This window comes from Gambusia affinis, linkage group LG03 (genome assembly GCF_019740435.1).
Source record: "Gambusia affinis linkage group LG03, SWU_Gaff_1.0, whole genome shotgun sequence".
Classification (NCBI taxonomy): Eukaryota; Metazoa; Chordata; class Actinopteri; order Cyprinodontiformes; family Poeciliidae; genus Gambusia; species Gambusia affinis.
In genome coordinates this window covers 13,410,967-13,438,960 of record NC_057870.1, presented here as the reverse complement: position 1 = coordinate 13,438,960, position 27,994 = coordinate 13,410,967, and the positions used below count along the sequence as shown (strand labels likewise).

Here is a 27,994-nt window from a genome sequence, read left to right as displayed (position 1 = left end):
CCAATCCAAAAGCAGCCGCTTTGCCATCAATGGCTGACAGAATAGCTGTCTGTCATCATATCCTGTTGAAAGAAGTAAGTCCCTGTGCTGCAAACACTCGTTACACTGAGTATGAGCGGGTGATACTGAGGCTTCATAGTAAGAAGGTGCAAGCATTGCCTTTATTTCCCAAAAACAAAGTGTCTGCATGTCTTTTCCCCTGAATATAAGTCGTGTCTACAGTGTCTTGCTTTAAAATGAGATCTGGAATATTTCATCATAATGTGAATGTTTGTTGACTTACCTGTCATATTATGGACAAGTTATTAATTCTGTATTGCGTCAGTTCTGAGTTTATAAACAGGAAGAATTTGGTCAAAGGGTCAGACAGAGCTTCTGATTTTTTTAGTATTTGCTGGCATTTGCATTAGCCTAAATATAACTCAAATCTCTTAACAATTATAAATATGTCACATCTGTCAACAGATGTGACTTACAAACAAACAGTACATGTCATGGTTTTACTAAAAGACCAGTGAGAAGATAATGAAAGGTCATTTCATGGCAAGAAAGGTCACATCAATGAGAGCAACTTCCCGGTTTCAAGGAATAACAAAGGTCAGAATATGTAAAAGCAAGAGGTTTCATTTTGGGTGAAAGTTTGCTAAGGAGCAGTTAGTAATTTACAGCATTTGAGAATTAAATTAGAAAATAGAAAGTTAAGGCCAGGATTGTTGATTGGCTTGGCAGATTTAGTTTTTGAGTTAGTTTCATAATGACATTGGCATTTCCACAAAGAGACAAAATAAGAGGAGATTGTTGTGTAAAAATAGTAGTTCAAATAGTTAAACAAATTGCTCTTCTTTTATATTTGTCTGTGCTTTTCAATTATTAGTGAAAAATCTTTATTGGTTTTTATAGCAACCACACACTTAATTGATGTCAAGCGTTTTGAACGCCTCCTCTGGTATATGTTGCTATTCATCTTCCTACATCAACCAACCTCTTCTTGATGTTCTTGCAGAGAATCTTCACGTCTTTCTTTTTTTGTTATTTGATGCCAGTCACTTTGATAAAAGAGGCTGTTCCACTGTTTGGAAAACCTTCCCAAAGCATTTTCAACACTACATCATTGTAGTCAATCAATAAAACTTTAGTTTAATCTAACCACAAACCAGAAGACCAAAGGGGAGCGGGGTGGCTCAGTTGGTAGAGCCCCCATCCTATTTACACAGAATATATTAGTCAAATACAGATTTTTTTCAAATCGTTTTAATTCCACTTTATAATTGTTGGTCTGTGAATAGAAAATCTGAACAAAATGCATTGTGTTTGTTGGTTATAATGTCAAAAAAATACACAGAAAATATATATCTTCATATCTACTACTAATTACTGTTCAAATGTGTTGCCTTTTTCAAGGGATGATTTTAAGAAACACTTTTTAAAAATGTTTGCATTAATATATTCTCTTATATTTATTTGTGTGATTCTTGCTTGAATCTCTCTGAGAAAAAAAAATAGTTGGTAGTGCATGGTATTACACAAGGTGTAAGCAACACTTTCGCATTTGAAATTCTTTTAGATTTACTGTTTTGGAGTAAATTCGTGGAGTCAAATCAAGTCACACGGAAATTGCTTGTATCCTATTGATATCCTCTTCCACAAAGTAAAATTCACCTCCTTTAATGATGCAACTCCCACTCAGCTCGGCTCCCAGACACCATTAGACACCGTTGTTATGTGCTTACATAACCCTTACTTTTTTTTTTCTTTTCAACATTGCCTCTCTAGATTATCTGAACTCCAGATGCTGAATCGTAAGGTTGTTTTGGTTCTCAGGGCAGAACAGACAAAATGAGAACAAAGTGTGTTTACCTTAGGGTTCCTGGTCAGAGGAGATCCAGTATAGATGATCAGAGAAGAAAGAACACATCAGAGCATTGTGATTTATCACAAGCGCTCTTAACAACTCTGCAGCTTAAATGTTTAATGGTTCAAATATTTGTTCAATTATGTTTCACAGTATAGTTGGATTGAATCCAAGGCATTGGCTGTGTTGGAAGGAATGTTCTGTACACTGTAAGGAAATAATGCATACATGTGTTCACTGTATCAATAACAGATTTGAGAATAAAATCAAAATTGAAAGGCATTTTTCTTAAGAAAGAAAATGTTGATGAATTTCAAAATTCATCAACATTTAAGCAATTCAGAAAAAGAAAACATGAGCATGAATTATTGTTTTGGAAACAACGTCCAGTCCTCAAAAATAAGAAAAGTGTATTTTGTTTGAGCTGAAAAAGTATTTCAATTGAGTCTTCAGTGGGACTGACATAATCTAAAATAATTTTTTTTAAAAACATTTAGACTCTAATCAAGTCTCCTTTTTAAATCGCCTAAGGAGAGAAAAAATGTTTTATACCGTCCCAGTAGCATCAAGTATGAAGCCAATTAATGGTTTTAGAAGAAACATACAAACGAAGCACCACCGTTTTTAATCTATGATGAAACAGTGACCTCTGGTGGAGAAACATTCTGAAACAACCTTGATTAATTTTAAAGATGGTGTCCATTTGTGTTTCTTTTATTCACCCACAAATGAACACTGACAATAATAATACAACAGCAGAAGGATAGATTTATAATGCATAATTTCACAAAATGAATGCACAATTGGTAGCTCTGTTGCAACAAGAAGGTCCTGGGTTTGAATTCTGGCCTGGAGTCTTTCTCCATAGAGTTTACATGTTTTCTCCACGCATGGGTTATCTCCAGGTAGCTTGGCTTCCTCCCAAAGTCCAAAAAGCAAACAAACAAACAAAAAAGTTAAGTGATTTTTTTTCTCCCCCAATTGTTAATTTTTCTAAAAAATAAAATCAATCAACACTTAGCCTGGCGGGTAGTCTAGTAAAGCATGGTGGGCCGCCAGGCTTATAATACACTGGGGGAAACCCTGGGATGTGAACATATAGGAACATGATTGTGTATGATGTGATGACTTGGTGCACAGGGTCTAACAGTTTACATAATTATTTCAGTTTGTGTTTATGTCATAGGCCTGTGTTGCAGAACATCAATAAATATCAAAGTCAGTGGTGAGGTTATCTTACTTGCTACAAGGTTGTCTGCAGTCTGCATCATGTTAGATTAGATTAGTTGCGTTAAGGTTTACTGCTGCAAGAATCAAAATAACCTTTTTGCAAGCACACCATTTTCAAGCATTTGTTCTGTACATCCACCTGTACCCATGTAATCTTCCAGGTCCTTCCAGCTGCTGCGTGATGAAATGTACAGCTTCCTCGGGGTCAGCCTTAAAAGCTCCAACTTTTGGTGATAATGTGATTATAATTCATTCCTAGACTGAAATGAAACGACATGAGATCGGTTTTGTCTATTACTATCACTATCAATGATAATAATAACTAATGATATTATTAAGTCGTGGTAACGACTTGTGATTTTTATTTTTAATGTCCCATGTATTGTCCCATGTCACCGGTAAGTCAACGACTTGAACAGCCCAACAGGAAGTTATTGATGTTTTGACCAATCAGAGGGAAAGACCGGAGCTGGAAAGAAGGTGCGCTTCCCCAGCAGCCTGTAGCCACTTTAGCCCAGTCACTAACCTAGAACTGGTCAGCAGTCCACAATTTGCTGCGGACGCGTATAGGCAGTGTTTTGTTGTTTTTTAGGATGAGACAAAACCGCTAAAGAACTGGCTAAAACTATGTGGTGAAGACACAAGTAGAGATGTTTTATAGGCTACACTGGCCACCAAGGACCTACCTGGCTGCCCAGTCTATCGACTGACAGCTGTCACCTAGCTGCTTAGCTCGGGAGCTAGCTAGGTGAGCTAACGGCTAACTGGGGATTTTTTTTTAGGCTCGCAGCCAGGCTAGTATAGTCAGCCGGTGTTGGTGTCGCTTCAGACAGAAAACAATGACTTCTTGAACATTTGACTCCGCCTGTTGGTCAAACCATGAGTTAGCAGAGGCTCTGCAGACAACAGTATTTGGCATTATTTCAAGCTAGTTCAGCTATTTTTCTAGCTTCAAGGTAGCTTACTGCTATCATTCAGTTATTAAAAAGCTACTGCAGGAGGAAAACACCGGTTCCTCGGTGGATTGGGACCTACTATAACTTGCAGCCGCCGTAGTTTTGATTCTGAACTATTTTTTGGACTTCGGCCTACTCTCGATAGCATCTGGGTGAAATGAAGAAATTTTTTGACTCTCGTCGGGACTTTGCGGGCTCTGGGCCTGGTTCGGGAGCTGGTGGAGGAGGCACTGGTTCTGGCGGCGGCGGGAGCTTTATTGGACGGGTCTTCAGCATCGGAAGATATCAAGTGACTGTCGAGGAAATTGTTGCTGAAGGTGAACTACGTGTCACTTAACTACTGTTGTTTTATTATCTGAAATGGGAAAGTGAGGTATTAGCGCAAGACATCTTTATCTTTCGGAAATTGATTTGGTTGCAATCCTTCCCTTTTTTTGTTTAAAGGTCAAAACTGTTGACTCAGGTACTTTTGCCTGAATAGCCATACTTACAAGTGAAACAGTAACAATCTTTACATTGTTTTCGCCTGGATAATTTTCCAAATCGTACTTGAGAACTGAGAGAAATAGGACCTAATTGAATTTTCAGCGAGGTTGTAAAATATATAATCAAGTTTTTTAGTGATATTTACAAATTCACTTTCTTGATGCTCAGATTTAGGGAACCATAGTCATTCTAACATTGTCTGTGTACTACAACATCACTGGGAACCACTGTTGAACAGCTGAGATCTAGTATTTCTAAGTGAATAATGGTAACAAAAAATTCTTGCAACTTCTATGATAGTCTTAAGCATTGGATAGTTAGCAAATCTTTGAAAGGTATGCCATGTTGTTCCATGCTTGTTTGTCTTTGCAATGAGAATCTACCATGCTTTGTTAGCTAAGAGGGCCTGTGACTAAATAATAAATGGAAAAAGACTGATTAATTTATCAGTACTCTCCTGTAGAAAGGCCCCATCTGTTTGGACACCGTTTGGTTTTATAACCTTTGCTTTTAACAGACAGTGTGTCGTATGCTTTTCTAGATTTTCTTTATATTAACTCAATATTTTTCAGTCACAGAATTTTGCCCTTATGTTAATTCATTTCTGTTAACTCTTTTACACATGGTAACATTAATATACCTGCATCCACTTGTTAGTGTTTCAAGACCGTAGAGTTGTTCACCCTCAGTTGATCTATGAGGCTGTTTTTGGCATCTCTTCATGTCATGTTGTTTGTAAATTGTATAGTAATTGAAGGGCCCATATGATATGCATCATCCCAAACCCCAGACCGTAGTCACTGGAATGTCATACTATTAGTGACAAAATTTAATTGATAACTTGGAGATGTGTAATCAGGGACTTGAAAGACATACATACATAATTGTTGTCTAGATTAGTTGTCCTTTTTACACATTTACATGGATTTGCTGGCGTACCTGTGCAGGAGATTGAATGGTATTATCCTGACAACCAGTTACGTCAGGAGGCAGTGGCTATTTGTAGATGTACTTAGTCAATAGTCACACAGTCTACTGTAAACATAGACCTTTGCTACATGTTGCTTAAGAGGGCTTTGTAATCCTTCTAATTTCTAACATGCACCTCAGATTGGACGGCCAAGACAGCGGGGGTTACGCTGTCATTACTCTTAACTTCTCTCACACGTCGTCAGTAAATACTAGAGTTGCACAAAATAGTGCAAGTAGATTAACATCACATTATCAGTCTTTATTAATATCACAAGGGATTATTTGAAATGCATTAATGGTTTCATGAGCTCATACTTTGCATGCAAATGTTTTTTTCCTTTATTATTTTGGATATTCTCACAACTGTACAGGCCTACAGATAATAGTGCCTGAGATAGTGAGTCATAAAAGTGTTGAAAGCACAAAAGAGAGGCAGAAGAGAAATGTACATTTACTGAAAATGATACTGTCATAATTTCTTTACCAAATAAAATCAGTGTCACAAGAAGTAGGACACTATATTCTGAATTTTCTGTTACATGAAGTCAGGGATCGCTACCAGTTTGCAGAAGTTTTAAGAAAGTTTAACTTTTAAGGCCTCAAAGAAATCCTTTTCTGACATTTCTATAGTTAAAAGTTTTTCTAATGAGACACCAGAGTTTTGTCAGGCTACAGGGAACATAGAGGGTACCCTATCCTCACCTGCACACTGTCAGTCAGCTGGTTGAAAGAAGTATCCTACACCTTTCATTTGCTACGGAAAATGACCAAAAAAAACCTTATTTGTGCTGTGAACACCATGCCTATGATTGTAGGTTACCTGTTAGGACAGGTAACCCAACTAATTTGTGAAACTAATTCATTTGAAGTCTGAATAAAATCAAAATAATGGTAAAATAACCAAAATAATCTTATAATGCAGATACCACTATCTGCATTATCATTCTTTCTGCATACAGGCCCAGGCCTATTATTACGTTTACTGTGCCCAGTTCACAATAATTTCTCTTTTTGATGTTGCTACTCTTTATGAATTTTCTGCATCTTTTTGTTAAAATTCCTGTCACTGAAATCAGACCAATCACAGTCAGGTCATTCCTCAAAACTAAACCATGCAAAGTGGTGCTATTAAAAGGTTGTTAAAGTTGTTCTTGCTTTTTACTACCACAATTTCTGTAACAGTACAGATGGCTGAAATGTAGCTTCATGCTGTGCTAATGAAACATGAGGCCGCGTGGTCACGTGGAAGAGTCTTAGGCTTTGTGATGCCAGACGGATGAGTCAGTGTTGGGCATGGCTCTACCACAAACTGTGCTGCAAATATATACGATTTATCATTAATGCTGCTTTGCCTTCTTAGATTTGAATTGCATAGTCTAAGATTGAACCGGAGAGCTAAAATACCCATACTTGAGTGAAAGCTGAAGACTTCAATAATATAAATGACACCAATCAGGCATAACATGAAGACCACTGGCAGATGAAGTGAAAAATGGCAATTATCTTTTCATCATTGCAATAACCTGGATGCCCTTTGAATTGAGCATCTGTTAGACGGGCTGAACAAACACTTCTGATCCCCTTCTGCTTTACAGCTATCAATATTCCTTTATCTTTAAGTGGTTTATGTGCTTTCTTTCATGCTCTTTTATGCACTTTTTATCTGTATTTGTTGAGGGATGTAATTCTGTGAGAATGTTTGTTGATGGAGCCCTTGTCAAGGATGAATTTCTGCCACCAGCTGGACATATCGTAAAGGTTTTCTACATGCCGGCCTGCTGCTGCTAATATTGTAGGACCAACTGGAAGGGATCTAGAGGAGTCTCAATGGGTCAGGACTGTTTTAACAGCAAAAAGAGTCAGAATGTTATGCCAGATTGGTCTTTTCTTGTTTTTTTTTTGCTTTTGCTGTTTGCGCTTACTGGCTTTCAGTGGTTAGCTGTGCAAAACTTCAAGGAATATGCTTGTTTGTTTATTCATCCATTTACTTTAGAGATTGCAGATGCTGACTGGTTACAAACGAAGACTTAGCTTCTAAGATAATGTATTTGGAAAGCTGTGTCTGAGCTCAGGATTTCTCAGAAGGATGGCTGCTGATCTTGAGTTTAATGTCAAGCTGACAACTTGCACAAAACATTTAATTGCCCTATGGCAAAATTAAGACCTGCTTTGAGGAGATTTAATTAGTCTATGACTATGCTTTAAATCTCTTGTATAAAATTTTGCACAGGAAATGATTGTTGCCTAGCTGGGGTTGTTGGATAATGAACCATTTACTAAAGTAGACATGCATCTGGTTGGAACAGCTGGAGGAATACCAGAGAAAGTGCGACATTATTTTTGTTTGTGCTGTTCTGCACGAAGTCGGGCTTGATATGATGCTCTGCAACATCAACATGATAAACTGATATGTGTCTGAAGTCTCACAGACAGAAACAAGACCTAATCCAGTCCATCCAAAATGTGACAGAAATGCACTTTACTTGCAGGTTTGTTACAGACTAATATTGTGAGAGGCTACATTTTAGGGTTTTTTTTTTGTTTTTTTGTTGTTGTTTTTTTTTAACTATGTGAGGCCAATCACACATTGATCAAATATTTCTTTGGCTTTTAACTTACGATTGTTTCCAGCAGCAGCATATATCAGCAAATGTTAGTTGCTACACTGGAATTTACCGGTATTCATAAATCAGATGTGGAACGTTTTGTGCACTAGTCTTCAACTGTTTTTGATCAGTGAGAGTCAACAAGCCATGGACACAAATGTGTCTCTGAATCAACTATCTTACCTGCTTTGCAGGTAAGATAGTTGCATAAATTTGCATCATGACTAACATGAAAACCAAAGACGTCGATTGCATTTGAATCTTCTTCCTTTTCTTATTTGCAGGAGGTTTTGCGATTGTGTTTTTGGTGCGAACTCACCAAGGGCAACGTTGTGCTCTGAAAAGAATGTATGTCAACAATGAACATGATCTCAGGATCTGCAAACTTGAGATACAAATTATGGTGAGTAAAAACATGCATTCAGGATTTGGCTCCAGCGAGTATTTGAAACAGTTTACAGTTGTTGCATAGATGTTATTGGAGGAGCACCCTACATCTGAATTGCTCAGTACACAAAATGCACACCAAACCTTTGATTTCTAAGCTTATCTGTTTCTCCAATACCAAACTTTGAGGTCTTTGCTGCTTGGGGAAAAATATGCAGTTTCTGCAGCCACACCCAGCATGACTAACGGTGGATGGTTATCAGGATTATTTCTGGTTTTAGGACAGCTAGATGAGCTATTTAGGTGCAAATTATAAAAGCTATTAAAAGTATATGTGTCATTTTTGTTTTTTTGTGTGCATGTGGGTTTTTTTTACACACAGAGAGACTTGGTAGGCAACAAAAACATAGTTGGTTTCCTGGACTCCAGTATAGCAGCTGTGGGAGCTGGAGACGTGTGGGAAGTCTTGATCCTAATGGACTTCTGCCGAGGTAAATCTGCCCAACCTGCATCACTTTCTGCTTCTGTTTAACTGCAAGGTCAATTTCCTTCAGGGGCTCATGGTATCTGATATGAGCCATGTCAGTAGAGCTGTTTATTCATTCAGTGCTTAACTGTGCTGTTTTTCATAAAGCAATTTAGATATTTACATGTGGTTTTTAAAACACAGAGGATCAGAGTTTAGAGTTTTCTTTTTTATTTATTCAATAAAAAATTACTATCTGTAGCAGAAGTTGTAGAACAAAGTTTTGCCCCTACATTTGAACAAAAAGTTATTATAAACTTCAAAGATGTGACAAAGTGAGAAATGTAAGCTATTTCATAAGATGTGTATTTATAATGACCAGAAAGGTAATGTGTGTTATTTCAATTTATGTAGCAAAGCTCTTATTGGCCTGTTTCTTTTGTAGGTGGGCAGGTGGTTAACCTGATGAACCAACGATTACAGACCGGCTTCAGTGAAGCTGAGGTGTTGAGGATCTTTTGTGACACATGTGAGGCCGTCGCTCGGCTTCATCAGTGCAAAACTCCCATCATCCATCGAGACCTCAAGGCAAGCTTGACTAATTTGTTTATATGCCTTTGCTACTTGCCGCTATCTGTTTGTTAGCTGCACTTTTTGCTTAAAGTTCTTTATCACATTTCACATTTTTAAAATCATTTCATTGTCTTTTTTTTTTTTTTTCCACATGTAGGTGGAAAATATTCTCCTGCATGATCAGGGGCACTATGTGCTCTGTGATTTTGGAAGTGCCACAAATCATTTCCAAAACCCACAGACTGAAGGGGTTGCAGTCATAGAAGAGGAAATTAAAAAGTATCTATCTTTCCAAGTTCAATAAATACCTTCTGTCTGCTTTACCGGCGTCCAAAAGCTAGTTTTTGTGTTTTCTTCCCCCTTAGATACACCACCCTGTCATACCGTGCTCCAGAGATGGTCAACCTTTATGGTGGAAAAGTCATCACAACAAAAGCAGATATTTGGGTAAGAATTTAGTATTTTTTAAATTATTATTATTATTATTATTATTATTATTATTATTATTATTATTATTAAGGAAATTAACTGCAAGTTTGTTTTTCTTTTCAGTAGACACCATGAAAATATGTCTGGCCAATATTAATATTCGGGGTTTTTTTCTTAGCACGGTCCTAACAATGTTGACAATTTCTTCTTTATTATTGTAAAAACTTTAATACATAAAAATAAAAGAAAAAATGTTTTAACTTTTTTGATTGAGACAGAGGTTATGAATTAATTAAACAGAAAACTAATTAATGAAAAATTGTCCTCAACAAACCTTCAAACTAAACATTCCCATACTTTCACAGATTTTTTGTTATCGGTTGATGCTGTTAAAGACCCCAAGTTGGAGGAGTTATTAGTTTTTATGCATTAAATAAATAAGGGACAAAAGGTTTTTGCTGATAAAATCAAGGGAAAAGCTTCCGATTCATGTATTAGGTTGAATGTTGCTGCCTTTCTAGTAAAATGTCTTATTTTTTAGGCTTTGGGTTGTCTGCTCTATAAGCTCTGCTTCTTTACGCTTCCTTTTGGTGAGAGCCAAGTGGCTATCTGTGATGGTACCTTCACTATCCCAGACAATTCTCGTTACTCCCAGGAAATGCATTGTCTCATCAGTAAGTAACCTCATGTTTCACCCTGATAAATTATGTCCTAAACTCTTCAAACGTGTATTAGCCAGAATGTTCATGTGCTTTACTGAAAGTTAGTGTACCCTGTTTGTGAACATCTCAGGATACATGCTGGAACCCGATCCTGACAAGAGACCAGATATTTACCAAGTGTCCTACTTTGCCTTCAAACTGGCCCGGCAGGAGTGTCCTGTCCCAAATCTGCACGTAAGTCAGCATGACAGAAGTATGAAGTGAAAGATAAATCGCTTTATAACTTTGCTTATTTTTCTCTAATAATTTTTATTAAGCACAAATTATGAACAGTATTGATTGAGCCTGGCCAGTAACAATAAATAACACACAGACATATCATAACGCAGTTGTTATTTTCTGGTAGTGATATTGACTTTAATTGTATTTTATTGTCTTTCTTTTATAGAATTCCCCAATTCCTTCAAAACTTCCTGAGCCTATCCGAGCCAGTGAAGCAGTGGCCAAAAAGAGTCAAACCAAAGCCAGGTGAGTGGGAGACAAAATAAAATACTTTGAATTATTATGGTGAACCTTTAGGAGCTCTATGTACTTTTTTTTCTAACGTGTGTCTTCCTTCCTTGAATTCTCACAACAGATGTGATCCACTTGTCATTGATTAATATGTTTCTATTTCAGCTTTTGTTGAGCTGTGGTGATACAGTCGACACACTCAGCTGTGTCTGTGAGCAGCACACTGACAGGCTTTTGCAAATACTTTTATTTGAAAGCTGTACAGTGTGATTATTTCTGTATAAGTTTAGTTACAACTAAAACTGAAAAGATTTGCAGCACATCCCTTCTACTTTTCTGTAAGGCGAGAGTTGAGCTCATTATGTTTTTGTTCGACATGTATCGTGAAGCATATCACAAGGTGTTCTATTCAACACCACGCAGCTGAGAAAAAAGACAAGGAATAAGGAATTTTCTCTCTGTTTCCCCTTTTTTTTTTTTTCTTCTAGGCTAACCGACCCAGTTCCAACTACAGAAACCTCTATTGCACCTCGACAGCGACCCAAAGCTGGCCAGCCACAGTCGCAGCCTTTATCAGGCATTCTTCCCATCCAACCAGCTCTCACCCCACGCAAGAGGCCTAATGTGGCGACAGGAACACCGCCTGCTTTTGGTATAATCTGCTTTGTTGTATTGTTGGTTAGACTACTGTTTAATAGTGTTAGTTCAAAATGCATCTGACTTTGTTGGATCTGATGTATTAAAGATATTAAATTTAGACAATTGTATTCTTACTTAAAGCAGCTCTTTTTGTCATCAGTTTTTTCAACATTGAGAAAAATATAAAGAGTCTCTTTGGGGCACAGCCTGCTAATAAACACACAAAGGAAGTTTAAGTAGTTGTGCAAAATGTCTCAAGTCAAGATGAATGATCTAGTTGTTTTGTTTTTACATTATTATCATTATTATTTTTGTCCATACAAGCGGTAGGAATCAATGCTGCAGCCGCAGCTGCTGTTCAACCTGCACAGCAAGCTCCAGCTGTACAGGCTTCTCATCAACTAACGCAGACGAGCAACAAGCAGCCACAGCCTCCAACACATCAGCAGGGCCTCATGAAGACACAGCAGGCCTCTCCCTTCCTAATCCCTAAAAATAATCAGCAGGTAGGAATCCTCCCACTGCCTGAATGAAAATTCAGTTTGACTGGATCGTATCCCCTGGAACAACTTTTAATCACAACTGTGTAAATATGACATATTATATAATATATAAGTCATTACCAGCTAAAATAAAGTGTTATCACAATATCAATATGTGCAATATTAGAATTGCAAAGAGCTGTTTGAACTGAAATAAGTGGTAGCTAATTAAATGTTACCATGACAGTGGTACCTTTGGTAATGCTTGTAGTTCATTGCAGCAGAAAATGTTTCACAAGGGAAATAAGATGTTTCATTGCCAAACATAAATATAGAGAAATACAGCTTATTCAAAAACCTCTTTGGTAAAATGGAAATCAAAGATGCATTGTTTTCCAGTAGCTGGAATTTGCTTTGTCCGTATTTGCAGGAACCCTAATTAGAAAGACATTGGCATAGTTTAGTATTTATATGCTTATCCCAACTCATATCACTATTGTAACATTTATGACATTTTACTCATATTGTGCAGCCGCACGGAATAAGTGAATGTCGAAAACAAATAGTGTAAGCCTTCATAATTTTAAATTAATGATGTTATACAGAGAGGATCACTCAAAGTAATTGGTGATTAAAATTAGTTCTACCAGTTATGGCATCATGGCTCGAATAAAACTGGTTTTAATTACACTTAATATTTAAACCCATGGAAACGGAGTGGTCTATTTATATTTCAGTGTGATGTTGGTTAGTTATTAATAACCTTCCACGATGTAAAACTGGAATTTCCCTTTGTTTTTTCACAAGTAATAACCAATGGTATGACAGTACGCCTTTCTCATAATTGGTTGTGTGGTTATTCCAATCGACCACAGAACCTGCAGCACCAACACCAAACACCCTCCCATGCATCTGCTCTGCTGCAGTCCAAAGCTAAACCCGTTTCCCCAGTTTCCGCTCTGCAACTTCAGCAGCAGCATGTAGTCCACGAACCAGCCGCAACTCATCTTGCTCCCATTCCTGAGTCTGCAGTCATTGCTCCTACAGCTGCCCCAGAGGTTGTGGTAACATCGAACTCCTGCTGCTGTTTGCAGCTCTTCGGGTCGGGGCTGATTATTATTATTATGAGGTCATCTCTTAACGAATCACATCACGATATATTTTTTTTCTGTTTTCTTCCTCGTCTTGGGCAGTGAATGTACAGAAATGTTTAAGTCGCAGAGAAATTGTATGCTTTCTTTTCTAGCGTTTTTCTCATCATGGATTGTCTATAAATCATAAGTTCTCCTGAGTTTACTTTCAGTTAACTTTTTTCTCTTATTTTTTATTAATTAATTAACATTCCAATTAATTTTTTACATTACACCTTGTTTTTCAATTCATAAATGTGCATTGTTTTTTCTGAAAAGTTTTTTTGTAATGCATTTACAGCTGAAAAACTGAGCAAAAAAATTAGTGCAGTGACAATAAATTGGAAGAAAAACAAATGAAAGTAAAACGTACAAAAGTTTGAAAAACAGAATTATTTTCCGACACGTGGCTTTTTTGGTCTTTATTTATTCATTTAATTAACTGAAAGTAAGCAACTACTTCTTCTCCCCAGAAGTGATTTAATTTCACAGCATGGTTTCTTTGATTAGATTTTTTTTTTTTCCTCCAATAATACTTGCCTTATTTTTCCTCTAGCCTTGTTTTATGTTTGGGGTTAGATTCTGTTTTGCTTTCCAAGTCGATGAAAAATTTTGTGTTTGTGTTGCCTTTTTGAACCTGACCTTCTGTGTCATTTGCTTCTCATTGCAGACTCCAGGCAGAGAGATGCACAAAGCTGGCTCTTTGACACCTCCTTCATCACCAAAGATGGCCCCAAAAAGCGGCCACAGACGAATCCTGAGCGATGTCACCCACAGTACCATCTTTGGAGTCCCAGTCAGCAAATCCACCCAGCTGCTCCAGGCAGCCGCAGCTGAGGCCAGCCTCAACAAGTCCAAGTAAGCAGAATAAACTCTTTTCAGCAATCCAGGAAGAAAGAGTTCTTTTCATAGCGTAGAGCGAGTCTGGGAGGCCAGAGGGAGTTCATTCATACGGCAGAACGCAACAGTAAGATAAATGTTCCTTTTTACAGAATTGGGCTTCAGTAGCACCAGTTAATTCAGTCTTTAAGCTCACTTAGTGAGTGGCACACACAAACACTCTACACCTTCTATTCAGTTTCACTTTGCCTGTTTGGCCTCATGTATTTAAACATGTTTGTGTTCCAGATCAGCCAGCACTACTCCTTCTGGCTCCCCCTGTTCGTCCCAGCAGAATGTGTATCATCCAGGTGGTGACGCTCCATCAGCGCTCGCTGCACCAAATGCTCAGCCTGGCTGGAACCCCTTTGGAGATGATAACTTCTCCAAGCTAACTGCAGAGGAACTGCTCAACAAAGACTTTGCAAAGCTATCTGAGTGTACGTTTTGTACTGCAGCATGTACATCCACTGGTTGTCATTGATCTTAAACACTGTATTGTTTCTGCACAGCTGCTCAGCCTGGTGAAATAGACCTCACCTCCAGTGAAAGTCTCATTCCAGAGCTCGGGGCTTTTCCAGGTAACACGTAACGGTATTCTTCTCTAAGCTGTCCAATTACTTTATTATGTTACCCAAATGTTTTCTTTGAGATTTTACTGTGAATGGGTCTGTATCTCCAGCAGTATTAAGTGGTTTTGCCAGAGGTGATGTGTAGCATTTTTGTTGCTCATATGCTTTGTGTTTTTTTATGACAGTTGGATACATACTCATTTAGTTGCGACTTTCAGTCATTTGTTCTCCCACAGTTTTATTTTTTAATATAAGACTCTAGTTCTGCTCACTGTACTGTTTGGTTTCTTGTTTCTAAAGGCAAAATCAGAAAGTGTCAAATCTTTGATTCCTTCCGACTTTTGGATGTAAATATTGTACAGTGTGGTGTAAAGTTTTAAGAATGCCAGAAACATTGTTTTTTACAGACTTTACTGTTACTCCAATGTTGGACTGTTGTTTTTTTATTCAAAATGAATTGATATGTAGACTTCAAATTATCTAGAAATGCACCACATTTTTGAAAACTGAACAGGTTTTTAGTGGAATCAAAGCTTGGGGCCTTCCTTGGAATTGACCCAGATCTCAATATTATAAACCCTGAGTTACTTGGTGATCACCTTTGCCTTGTGACACTGTGTTCACTGTGACACCTGTATCCATCACCAAATTGGTGATGTATACACCAATTATATAAAGGTGCTCTTAGAGTATGTTTGGATTCCACTTTTTATTTATGGCATTGTTTATGCAAAGTTGTGAGACTCTTAAAACGTTCTGCATGGAGCTTAATTAGAGAAGACGATGGCCAATCCTGGTTCTTCATAACATTCCAGCAAAAGTTTCCACTTCATTGTATTTGCCGAAACACTTAAGCCTCCTCGCTGCCATTTCTTGACGAGCTTTGGTGGCAAAACAATCTTAGTTGAATATTTTTTAGGAGATGGACTCTATTAGGAGCTCTGAAGCTTTATTTTAAGTTCTGCATGATTTGACAAATTAGCAGATTTGGTTGTTTTTATTAGCAGGAGCCTCCTTGCCTGTAATGTCCATTTTATGTATATTTATGTATTTTCCTTGGAGGTAAATAATGACTTAATGCACCACTCCCTGTTAAAGAAAAATATTCTGCTGCTCTTATTCCATTAGAATGACAGCATATGTATTAGCTGTGGAATTAGCATTATTAGCTTCTCTGTCTGTTTTAAATCTTTCCCTGGAGCTAATTATAAAGTGGTTGAAATTATCCTACCAGGTCATTTTATATCAGCCCTAAATAAAACATAATGCAACATTTTTTTCCCCCTTATTAAATTAATTCCAATTATGTTTTCCTTTCTTCTAATCATTCTACTTAACAAGATAAACTAACATAAACTGCCCACACCAAAACAGGAGCAGTGAAGTTTGCACACCGTGCTATCATGTGGACGTAGCTCACAGTCTCACAGTGGCTTCTTGTCCATGTCCATGAATAGACACCTTAGATACAGCTAGATGGCATCTGACATGCAGCTCTGCGCTTTCACTGTTGCATGGCAACGCGCAGGACAAATTCCCTTTTGTTAATTGGATTGCTTTACTGCACGAAGAGGGCTTACCAGAACCTCGAAGAACAAGTGAAAGTTAATTATACTGTCATGTTAAAGTGATGATGTGAGGCTTTCCTTAGACTAACCTTTGGGCAGTAATCGTTTTTTGTATGTTTGAACTACTTTGTGCAAGTGCCGTTCAAAGTAATTTGCAAAGCGGATGTGTTTAATCTTTCACACCCTTCATGACTCATCTGTTAGATTCACACTAACCTTTACTCAGATACCAGTCAGAGTCTTAACATTTGCAGATGAGGCAGAAATTCTCTGAATAGTTTGATGGAGCACTTGTTAATATACAAAAAATAGATTTTTTTTATTTTTTTATTGTCACATTATAATTTCCAGCACCTTTATTTTTTACAAATCAAAGATTTGTGTAAACCTTTTGATACATTTTGGTCTTTTTTCCTCATAGTCAGGGCAGGAAAAAGTCACATCTGCTGTGTCATTTCCTGAGTCAACACATTCCTTGTGTTAAGGTCTCTTCCACACCCCATTTTGACTCATAGCACTTTACTTGTAAGTATGAGCCGCAGCTACTGATTGGTGGTTTTGTGCATGGATTGCACCACACTTCGGTTTGTGTTGTCCTGATAACAGATGTTTCACTCGATTTAAAACCATTGTATGTGACATGGCAAGCCATCTTAACAAATTTTACTGCAGATTCTTGTATTAAAGTGTCATTACTAGGATTTAATTATTTAATATAATGGAATCGTGCAGAAACATGTTCTTACAAGGTTTGGAGAGATTTGGTGCCCTCATTTTTTCAGCATAGCATTATTTAGCCATTTGAATGGACAGCACTACTAACTGTTGTGTTGCAATGTTGAGTTGAACTAAATCAATTAAGAGACCATGTAAAAAAAAAAAAAGTTTTTTTTTACTACTGTGCACTAATGTTTCCACTGCGGACTAAGTTTTCAATTAAGACTAATGGTTGTCTTAAATATTATCCAGACTTTTTGAAAATCCAAATTTTGTGGCGCTCTGTACTTACTGGTACTAACATTTAAATAAATTTACTCACCAAGAATCCACCCGTCCCATACAGAGCCAGCTGGTTGTTTGTTCTCAGCTGTGCTGTTGATTAGTATAAATGAGCCACGCCGGGACTGTCACATATGGAGACATGAATGAAATGCTTCCTATTTGCATTAAGTGTTATTTTAGTCATATGAGCACAGCTGAGAGCTTCAGTTAAATCAGGAAAAACTCTCTTTATGCAAACTGTACTTTAATGTCCAGCTGTTTTGGATCCGAATTTGATAAAACTGCCTGAGACTGGTTTCTTCCCATAAAGCGGGTCCTGATCCAGTCAGCCAACTCCCTCAAACAGCATCTCGGAGCCACCTCATGCCCATGGACTAAGTCGGTGTCACTGGACTTTAGCTGTTTAGATTTTGTTCCAACTGTAGATACAAACATGTTTTGTAGGACTGCTATTACTCAGTCGATTTCAGAACATCTCGTATGTATTTAATGGATTGCCATCTTCTCCTCGCTTTGACAGAAGAAGCTAAAGGGAGGTGGGTTTTTGTCATACCGATACTCCAGGGAAACAGAAAATACTGGACAACTAATTGAAAAGTAATTAGATACTGAGATCCACTTGAAAAAGTGAAGCATAAATGTGAAAATGCTTTGCTTACAGTAAGATTTTTAAGTTTGCCAATAATTTTGGTAAGTTTTTCTTTTTTGTTATTTTCTGGAGACGTTTCAGGATAGGATTATGCTTCAGTGAATTAAAGGACTAACTGGGTTTTGTGGCTTACAGTACGCAATGTCTTGAGATTGCTGCAACTTTAGTTTTGTCTCAGAGTTGAAAATTAAAAAAAATGTTATTGCTTGTCATCTCTTAGTTATCTATAAATGTGTAATGTCTTCAGTTTGGCATTACTTTAACACAGTCTAAAGCAATGCAACATTATAATAGAAAATATTTAATACTCCAATATGCATCATAACTGGTAACAGGCCCCTACATATATCATGTTGCATTAACTTTCCAACTGGTTTTGAACTTACTGGAATTTCCCCACCCAGCCGTAGCCTTTTCTGTCTTTACAGCTGTCTCTGCTCCCTCACCAGGCCCTATTTTCTGTCTCTCACACATTTAGAAAGTGTTACAGAGACTGAAGTCCACTGAGTTTTCTCTGCTACTTCCTGACATTTTACCCTTTTCTGTGGCTCCTTTAGTACTTTTGCCAAAAAAATAAATAAATTATGGTCTGCTTCTGTCCCCATGCATTTCCTCCAAATTTCACATCTTAGGCTACTGAGATTTGAATGTGTTCTTAGCTTCAACTATGGGTTTCAAAGGAAATAAGGCCATCAGTTTGTACCCAACTACATTTATGTTTTCATGTCTATTACTAACAACCATGTTTTTTTTCTGTGTTGGTGTAGCAAAGGCTGAGGTGTGTGTGGATTCCTTGATTCCTGGTTTGGAAGCTCCTCAGCCTCAGCGCCATTCAGGTCAGCCAGATCGTATTGCTGCCAGCATGCCAGGTCAGCATTCTGGACCACAGATGAAAAATAACTATAACTTGTGAGATTGAATTATCCAAGGCTGATTTTTAGTCAGGATATAAGATTAGGAAGTTGTTGGGAAATGTTGTCACAGATCCTGTTAGCAGTGATGTTTGGCTCTGGGCTTTGGACAGGATGGGTGCTTTAGTGTGGCAGTATGACATGGATCAAATTTTAAGTGTGAATCTTAGAATTTTTTTTAATGCTGTTTTTAGTAGAGATACACTGAGATATTGGCTGATGATGAAAATGTGCCTATTTAGCCTGATCGGTGAGTCTCAGTGAGTCAGAGACTCAAAAAAACCAATCTTTTTCTGAGGATTGAACACAAATAGGTCTTGCTGACAGCAACATTTTTAGTGTGGAAGTTGTTACTGGGTTTGCTATCTTCAGTATGAGGGAGATCCTTAAAAGTGAAGTTAAAAGAAACAAAATTGAAGAAGCTTTTTTTTCTGCTGATGAATGCTGACTGGTCATGTAGCAGATTACAGGAAGGCTGCAAAGTTACTCTGTTTTATTGTTTGGATTAGTCTACTTCTGTTGCAGACTGAACTTTTAGAAAATGATGATGGCCTTTTGGAACGTATTCAGAGTTGAGCTAAGGACCTGTTTTCTCTTGGGATAAACACAAACTGCTTCTTTGGGAATTCCCAGCCTTGCTAACCATGCTAAGACCTAATAGAAGATGCCAAATCCCTTCAGCTGCTAATGTAGCTATTAAATCATCAATGACTGCAGGAAGGCTAAAACATGTTTGAATGATGTTCTTCGAATTGTCCTTAAAGAACAATTTAATCTGCAAAACTCACTAAAACGAGGACCAAAAATTAACCTGATTTGTTCATCTTTACTTTTGAGTTATTTATACCTTGTTTCCTCAAATCTAAAAAAATCAGCATTCAATATTTAGTCAAAGCGAACATGATTTTTTTTTTTTTTTAACTAATTTCTGTTGTGTTGCTCTCTATTTTGTTGTTATGTGAGCTTGCTTTAATAACATACTGCATCTTCCTTTGCTATTCTAACATGTTTACTTTCCTGTGGTCCTTTGGCTATGCTTCAGATTCTTTCACTGGGGAGGCATCTCTGCTGGGCTGTGATTTGCTAACTCATTCTTCTGCTGGAAGCCACCCTGTTTCAGCACTCTCTTCCTCCTTCTCCTCTGGCCCTCCTGGCTGTGGCTCCGGATCCTGTCTGGAGGATCTGCAACCCAGTCAGGCTGCTGGTAAGCCCTTAGTTTTGCAACTGAGTGTGTGCTGGGTGTGTGAGCCGGTCACGTAAATACCTCAAAAGCAAAGAAAGCATTAACTTAGGTATGTGTCATAGATAACAGAGTGGATAATAACCTCAGGAACCTGGGCTTCTTTTTTGACGTTCTCAAAGCTGTGAAGCTTTGATTCTAAGACTGACTTCTACATCATCTGTCTCTTTTTTTTTTTTTATTTCCATACACACTACTTTTTTTCCTGGCTTGTCTTCCCCCTCTGAATTAACAATTTCCTCCTTCCTTTTCTGCCTCACTTGTTCTTCCTTCACCACAGACTCTTTCCTCTTGTCTGGTGGGAAAAAGGGCAATGATGAAGAGTTTGACCCCATTCCTGTGCTCATTCCCAAAAACTCAAATCAAGGTAAGTTGTAAGGAAATTCAAGGATTTCACTCACACCTGGTAAGACCGCAAAGATGAATGAGCTGATCCCTAGTTAACTCACTCCAACTTGTAATAGTGATCATCATGGTGTGTTTGTCACATCAAGGCCCCCACCCCACCGCTCATCAAACTCTCACCTTACCTCTTTTCTTTCCTTCATCCTGAATGTTAAACTGCCCTTGTTTCCCGATTCAAAGGTGTATTGACTCTGTATAATTCATCTTGAGACTCTCTTCATATTAGAGCGGAAAGTCCTTACACTCACCTATGATGATGCAGCTGTATAAACATGACCCCAGCTTATTCTTTGCTTCTTTCTCTCTCTGCCTCTGTTCATACATTTTTTTGTCCTTTCTGCTCTGCCATCATTTTCCTCCATCCTCATCCTCATGTCCTTACTCATCATTTTCTTCATACGATCCCCTTTTATTGACTCTTTCTTTTGCTTGTCTTTCAAAACCTCCCTTGGCTCCTCCATGTCCATCTCTGTCTCCTCTCCTTCTTTCTGGCACATTTTTTCAGGTGGTCACACTCACAGCAACAGTGGCAGTTCAGAGTCCAGCATCCCCAACTTGGCGCGCTCCCTTCTGCTGGTGGATCAGCTCATCGACCTCTAGAGGGGTGGGAGAGGTCGAAGGGGCAGAATGCAATCCTAAAAACAAAATGAAACGCATAAAAAGGGTGTTGGATAGACAGGCACTTACTGTATAAACCTTTTGAAGTGAGGAAAAGCCAGCATGGATTGGTTCAGAAGAGCCATTCTGTTTATGTGCCTCCTTGGCCTCAACTCCATCTCTAGCAGCGTGATAAGCTGGTTTCATGCATCTCTGCTGGCCGTTGACATTTCCACGCTGGTTTTTTTTTTTTTTTTCCTTTTCTGTTAATGGCTGAGCATATCGTCTGCTTCTGTCCTGGCTTCACCATGGTCATTTTTTTTTTTTTTTTTTTCATGCTTCCTTATTCTTGCAATAATGTCCCTCATTGATGTTTTTACACCCATGGTGATTGACTGTCATAGCGTGCACTGCTTGGTCGCAAGTCCTTGGTGTTTTTTGTTCGTTATCATGGTTGAATCTTCAAAGAACTGTCAGGAACGTTCTTGCGTGTCAAGAGGTTGTTGAAGAAGTGAAATTGAGAATGATGTAGACCTTATGAATACCGTGATGGAGTCTTTTTTTTTTTTAAGATTTGGACTGGATCAAACAAGATGGGACATTAAGGAACCACTCAATCATTTACTGCTGCATTGAACCAGTTTTTTTTAGCAATACAAAAGGGAATTTGTTTTAGTTAGTTTAACCCATTGTGTTAAAACAGCTTCAATAGAATTACAGAGCATATAGCCTTAGGAATTTATATCCATTCAGTCCTATGCTGCTATTCCTATGTGCATCTTTCCCATTGTGTATTTTTAGCTGGATTTTATATTATACATCAGTACAAAGTCGTATAATTATTGAAGTAAATTTAAAATTAAATTTGAAATTCCTTAATAACTAAGGAATTGAGGCACTTGGCATCAGAAGTAACTTAGCTGTTAAATTGAGTCATGGATATCCTGTGAAGGACTCGATTGTTGGAAACATTTTTAAAAATTGATTGGTTTGACTTGAACCTTTATGTTTGTTCACTATTTTGTGCTGGTTTATCACATAAAATCCCAACACAATACCTAGAAACTTATGGTTTTAGCATGTCAGAATGTGGTATAAATGCTTTTCCAATACACTGTATAAGTAGTTGAATGCAGATTTCTTTTTCTGAATAACACAAAGGGTGTTACAAATGCTAAAACTACAACAATAATGGTTGTGATCTTTGTCTTTTTAAAACATGTAATGCTTGAACTTTGGCTGACTAGGTTGACACAAAGATGTTCTCCTGATCAGTCTTTTTCATAACATCACGCGTGTATTAATCAAACTGGTGCATTTTCATTTGAATTTTTACATTTTTTCCAACCCCTCTAACACTAATGTGAACAGACGAGAACCAAAGTGAAATGAGATTTTGTAATCCTGCTATTAGCGATGTAACGTTCTGCTCTCAGGGTCAGTATGAGTGAGCAGACTTTTTCAGTAATCATCGCAACACTGAAGGAGGTTTAGTGTAGATACCATCAAGTGTTTGTTTTCTGTGGGACAACCATCTTAACAACAATGACCTACCATGCTCTTAGTCAATTCCTTCTTCCCTACTCATATTTATACGACTAACTTCAGTGCAAAAATATCCTACTGCTCAATTTCACTATTTTTCGCCCTTTTGATTTTAGATTGTTTTATTGTATATTATTTAAAGGCATTTCATAGTGTGAATAATATTCATAGGGATTTGGTAAAACATATATGAGCGGTCCCATCTTTTAACATGTTGAACAATTTATTTAGATTAAACACATATTAATTACAGTGTATTTAGAAGCGTAAATGATTTTCCGTTATTTATTTCCCTCCATTCGTGTCGATAATTCAGCCAGAGCTTTTGATGTTGATGCACTCAATACATGAAATGGTGTGTTTCTGAGTTGGCTGCCCAGATCATATTTTTAGCACTTTGTTCCCATTGTACCACTGATATGTTACTGTTATAGTGACTGCAGATTGTTGTGTTGCGTTATAAGAGATGTTATGACGGAGTGTTCTTCCTGATGTCTCTGGAGCACCTTGGGTTCCTCATGACTGCCTGTTTTTATTGATCAAATAATGAGAGAGAGTTGAATGGCAGCTGTACAAAAAAAATGCATTACATTTGCTGACAATCATTGCAGTTTATGTTGTTGTATGTAAAGATTCCACCAAGTTCTACTTTGAATTATGGCTTTTATTTTGTCAAGGAAGTTTAACTGCATTGTACTTTGTAAGCTTATTTTTAAGCGTAGTTTGACCTTGCATTTAACCTTGAACTGCACATTTCCTTCTGTTTTGCTATTACTGCTACAGTTAACGGTTTATGCATAAATCTCTTTAAGAAATCAAGTTTAATTCCTTTCATTCCCTGAAAGTCACGTGGTTAAGAATTAGCAGTGGTAATTAACACCCTTTGGAACTGTATTATTCAATCATTTTTGATGGATGGATGTCTATAAGACCTAGACATGCACTCATCAGAATTTTGAGATTTCTGATTCCCAGTTTTTGTAAAACTTTGACCTCGTAGAAACCAGTACTTAAACGGGGAATTATGATAATGCTGAATAATAAACTAAGCTATTGGAAGTGTAATAAAGCTAATAACATTACCAATAATTTTAAGAAGTTATGGCATCATTTTTATTATCACCAATCAGTAGTATTTAAAATATTCTCTGTAAATGTAACCACTTTAGCCAATAATGTAATAAAACATAAGTAAGGCCTCATGTCTTAAAAATAACACTTTCTGCAGTTTTTGTACATCATAAATGGGTATTGTAATAATCATGTGGCATATTCAGTCATCAAAGGTATGTAATATAAAGTACGCTCTTCTCTATTATTAATTTTGTAAAAGCTTATTTAAGATTTAAGAAATCTTAATCTATGCTTATAGATTAAGAACTTATAGATAAATCTTAATCTATATTTTTATGTACTTTAAATTCATATTTTATATGTAGGAATATTACTATATGTCTTAGTTACGTTACTTGGTGGAGTGTGCTGGAATTCAGAAAAATGATTGTGTGTTCAGGGTTAGATGAAAAAGGAACAAAGAATTGAATAATGTATTGTTCATTTACTCTCCATGTTGAAAAGGACTACAGCCTGGTTAATAAGTCACTATTAGTAATATACTTTTGGCAAGTTACTACCATAATATATTATCTATAAAATGAGCAAAATTATTGTCCTGGGCCATAATTACATTAGCTGCTACAAATCTGTTGATATTTTTTTCATCACATGGTAGCTGTATCATGAGTTTTTATAGTGAATCTTTTTCAAAATACTAAGATATCTTTTCCTGGTGCCGTATAATGCTTTAAAACAGAGGGGTCCAGGGGAAATTTGTGGCGATTATGTGTGGCCCCCTGACTACAATTTAAGAATGTTAAAAATGTAGCCTGCCACTAAATCTCCAGAGACTGTTTTTTTTTGTTTGTTTGTTTTGTTTTGTTTTGTAAACGGAGAAAGAAACTGCTGAACATATTGAAATCTGAAAATAGAAATTATGAACAATACAAAGTACACATTCTTTAAAATTAATGCTTTTTGATTTCCTTTTAATTTCATAGTAAATAGGACCTGAAATAACTAACGACTTGTTCTCAAGAACAGACCTGACTGCACCCAAATCTACGTTTGATAAGTGTATTTAAGAAAATAAAAAAATAAAAACAAGCTGTATGGATTTCTTTCAATATTGCAAATGTAAAAATTGTTTCCTTCAAAAATTACTTTATTTCACTAAAATATTACATGTGTAGTAAATTGTGGTCCAGAAAAAAGGTCCCAAAATTTATGGGGTCTTTAATAATAACAATTTTTAAAAATAGCATCATTGGGCTGTGTTATTTATCACAGCTCAGTAACTTGGGCTGTGATCAGTACAAATGTGTTGCATTAGAAAGCAATGGGAGCATTATAAAATAGATCACTGACTAGTAAAAAAATAACAAAACAGATACTTTATTTTTAATGGCTTCAACTAACATCTCTGCGAGAACTACCAGCTAACACCTTCTGCCAACACCTCTGAGGTAAGACTCCCCTCCCTCCACTAATCTGTTCTAACCTGTCTGTCCCTATTTTCAGCTTATCTGTGACTATTTTCCTCACTTGTTTCCACAGATTTGCTAACTCCATCTAAACTCCTCACATTTTAAATAATTCTTACAAAAATTTCAAAATACTGCTTTATCCCCGACATGGTTTAGAAGGGTTAGATTGCGACAGCTGCAGCTAAATTGTGGAAACAAGATTTTTGATAGCATAGTTGCTAAACTTGACTGTCCTATGTGGCTTGTTCCTCATAGTAGAGTTTATTTTGTAGTCTTGTGCTGGTTCGTCATCGTTCCGTCCTTTTGATCCGTAATTGACAGATGTGTAGAGAGGGTTTGTTGGTCACAGGTGTGAAGTAACTCTGAAGGCTGATGGTGTGGTTGACAAAATGTTCGGCTTGCTACTTTCTGGTGGTGTTTGTAATATGTAATGTCTTTTTTTCCTTCTTTTGTGTCTTTGTTGTGTAGAGGTTGAAGTGGAGAGTAATGGCTACACTATGCTAGAAGAGGGACAGGAGGCTGAAGAGGTTGAAGAAAATGATCCAAATAATGAGGGCTGTGAGCACTCCAGTGATGAAGATGTGGAGAAGGCTGAACTTAAAGAGGAGCAGGAGGGAAGAACAGTCGAGAGTATTGTTGCTGTTCAAGACTGCAGTGGCTCTAGACCTCTACTGATGGACTCTGAAGATGAAGAAGAGCATGGACATCTGGTAGCTCCCCATTCATCCGTGCCCCTCAACACAGCACCAGCACAACCACCTGCCGCCTTCCGTCAATTGAGGTCAAGCGCCTTTGCTCAGAATAATTCCTGGAATGTAGCAGAGACAGGTGTCACTCCAGATGTCTTCTCCAAAGCCCCCTTCCCAACTTCGCAAGAGGACTCCGCTGATGTTTTTGCCAATGCTCCATTTCCACGTGCCCCTTTTGTAGCTCAGCATCAGCTCGATGTGTTCTCTCAGGCTCCCTTTGGGAAAAGAAAGGAGGTCTTGGCTGCGCTCCCGAAGACCTCATACCCCCAAGCAGCTGGGGGTCAGACTTTAACCTCTGATCAAGGAGTGCTGGGACAGGTAGCTCAGCAACCGTTCCGCCCTCAAGCTCTGGCCAAATATTCCCGACACTTCGAAGGATCCGCAGCTGAGCAGCCGGTAGCAGCTCCTGGTTTGAGCACGCCAGCTGTCGGACCGCTACAGTCATGGTCAGAAGTTAATGCTGTAGACCCGTTCGTATCTGCACCCTTTCACCTCAAAGCACCGCAAGAAAAGCCCTGAACACTTTTTGCTACATTGCTAACGTTGACAACATTGCAATATACATTGCAAACATTGCTACATTGAGATAGCAATGTAGCAGAGATTTGCTCCCATTAATTATGCAAACTGCAACTGGCTTTACTGCATGCTGTCACCAGCGCTGCAGCTGGACTGCAGGCCTTGAACTGATCTCATCTTCTACTTGCTAAAATGAGATCAGGTAGTGCGAGTTTTCCTTCCCCGACCCTTCCATCCCAGTGTGCATCTACACTAAAAACAATGTTGGGTCAACCATTTGATTTTTTTCCTGTCTACCTCAGGTTGTGAGGGAGTTTGTGCAGAAGCTTTTGCAAAATTCTTTTCTGCACATTTGAGATCGACTGTAAAACTGTGATCTGTTAGCACCCCATACAGTGGTTGTCGGAGGGAAACTATTCAGCATCATAATTTCACAGAAGCTTAACAGGTAGTTAAAAACAGATTGCATCATTAGAGAATGTTCAAACCATCTAAATATCTGTTTTGAGGGCTTTTTTAATCTTACTTGACTTGTTAATGAAGTGGATGCTGGAAATAATTAAAACAGACATTTCCATTTTTTTTATGTTTTGACATAAAATCTCTTGATGTAATTCAGTGAAGCAGATCACAAAAATCTTTCTGTAGGCCCCCCCCAAAAAAAAAAACATTTTCAAAATATTATTCGTGTAGATTCACCTGCTGCATGAAACATGTTTTGCCCATCATAAAGCTGCTTTCACATTTGATTGCACTTGCTTTCAGCACCAAATACTACTACTGTCTTTGGTGCATAACATCATATTGCAACACTATATGAAACAAATCTCTTACTTCCAAAATGTGCACAAACTGACACATGCAAGTCTGTAAAACTGATGTGAAAATGTTTGACTGTCTTCAGCACTTAATCTTTGTGATTCCTGCCAGGGATTGTAACAAGTGTTGTGTGAGAACTTGAATAGTGCCTGAATGATGACGTGTCATTTAATTTATATCCTTCTCTGTTTGAAAATATTTTGTGGTTTTTCTAGTTTATACAATCTTTTACACTAATTGTTTCCCACCAGGGCACTTTTATGGAGAGGGAATCCATGCTGTTTCAACCCAAAGGTTAACTTGTGTTTCTCTGTTTGAAGTTCTCCCCATACAGTCTCACCCAGCCTAAACACATGAAGATTGTACAAAGTAAATGATGCGGAGTTAGGGTTCTGTAAGAATGTGTTTTGTCAGCTGTACAATGAGTTTTGAGTGCTGTACACCTAACCTCTGAAGGAAGAGCAGAAAATCCTCCTGGACAATAAAAAAAAAGCACTCAGAATACCTGTTATGCTGCACAGCCTGCCTTTAAAAATGTCATAAACAAAAATATTAAATGAATGTAAATGATATTCTGCACACATTGCTTTTCTTTTGATGGTTTATGCCTTCT

At 37.6% G+C, this 27,994-nt stretch overlaps 1 protein-coding gene across 10 annotated transcripts; it reads left to right on the top strand.

The window, feature by feature from the left end:
- Positions 1 to 4: 4 nt before the first annotated feature.
- LOC122828148 (AP2-associated protein kinase 1-like) lies at positions 5 to 27,953 on the top strand. Of its 10 annotated transcripts, none has more exons than XM_044111448.1 (19): positions 5 to 74; positions 8,387 to 8,505; positions 8,872 to 8,980; positions 9,401 to 9,543; positions 9,686 to 9,807; positions 9,894 to 9,975; positions 10,499 to 10,631; positions 10,750 to 10,853; positions 11,068 to 11,147; positions 11,621 to 11,784; positions 12,096 to 12,277; positions 13,129 to 13,311; positions 14,054 to 14,241; positions 14,512 to 14,702; positions 14,775 to 14,843; positions 18,821 to 18,922; positions 20,007 to 20,168; positions 20,485 to 20,571; positions 25,763 to 27,953. In XM_044111448.1, the coding sequence occupies exons 2-19, from the start codon at positions 8,449 to 8,451 to the stop codon at positions 26,560 to 26,562; spliced, it is 2,958 nt and encodes a 985-aa protein (XP_043967383.1). In that variant the 5' UTR covers positions 5 to 74; positions 8,387 to 8,448; the 3' UTR covers positions 26,563 to 27,953. The 10 variants fall into 10 exon arrangements, with proteins under 10 accessions (XP_043967383.1, XP_043967384.1, XP_043967380.1 ...); XM_044111449.1 differs by lacking the exon at positions 5 to 74 and adding an exon at positions 3,506 to 3,562; XM_044111445.1 differs by lacking the exon at positions 5 to 74 and adding an exon at positions 3,569 to 4,355 and having other exon boundaries at positions 18,821 to 18,889.
- Positions 27,954 to 27,994: the final 41 nt, after the last annotated feature.

What these genes read in the sequence shown, in the direction of transcription:
- LOC122828148 (XM_044111443.1), top strand. Translation starts at nt 4,196, where the DNA reads ATGAAGAAATTTTTTGACTCTCGTCGGGACTTTGCGGGCTCTGGGCCT. An exon ending in CGAGGAAATTGTTGCTGAAG is followed by an intron (nt 4,356 to 8,386) that starts GTGAACTACGTG and finishes TCTTATTTGCAG; the next exon opens with GAGGTTTTGCGATTGTGTTT. An exon ending in CTCCTACAGCTGCCCCAGAG is followed by an intron (nt 13,312 to 14,053) that starts GTTGTGGTAACA and finishes TTCTCATTGCAG; the next exon opens with ACTCCAGGCAGAGAGATGCA.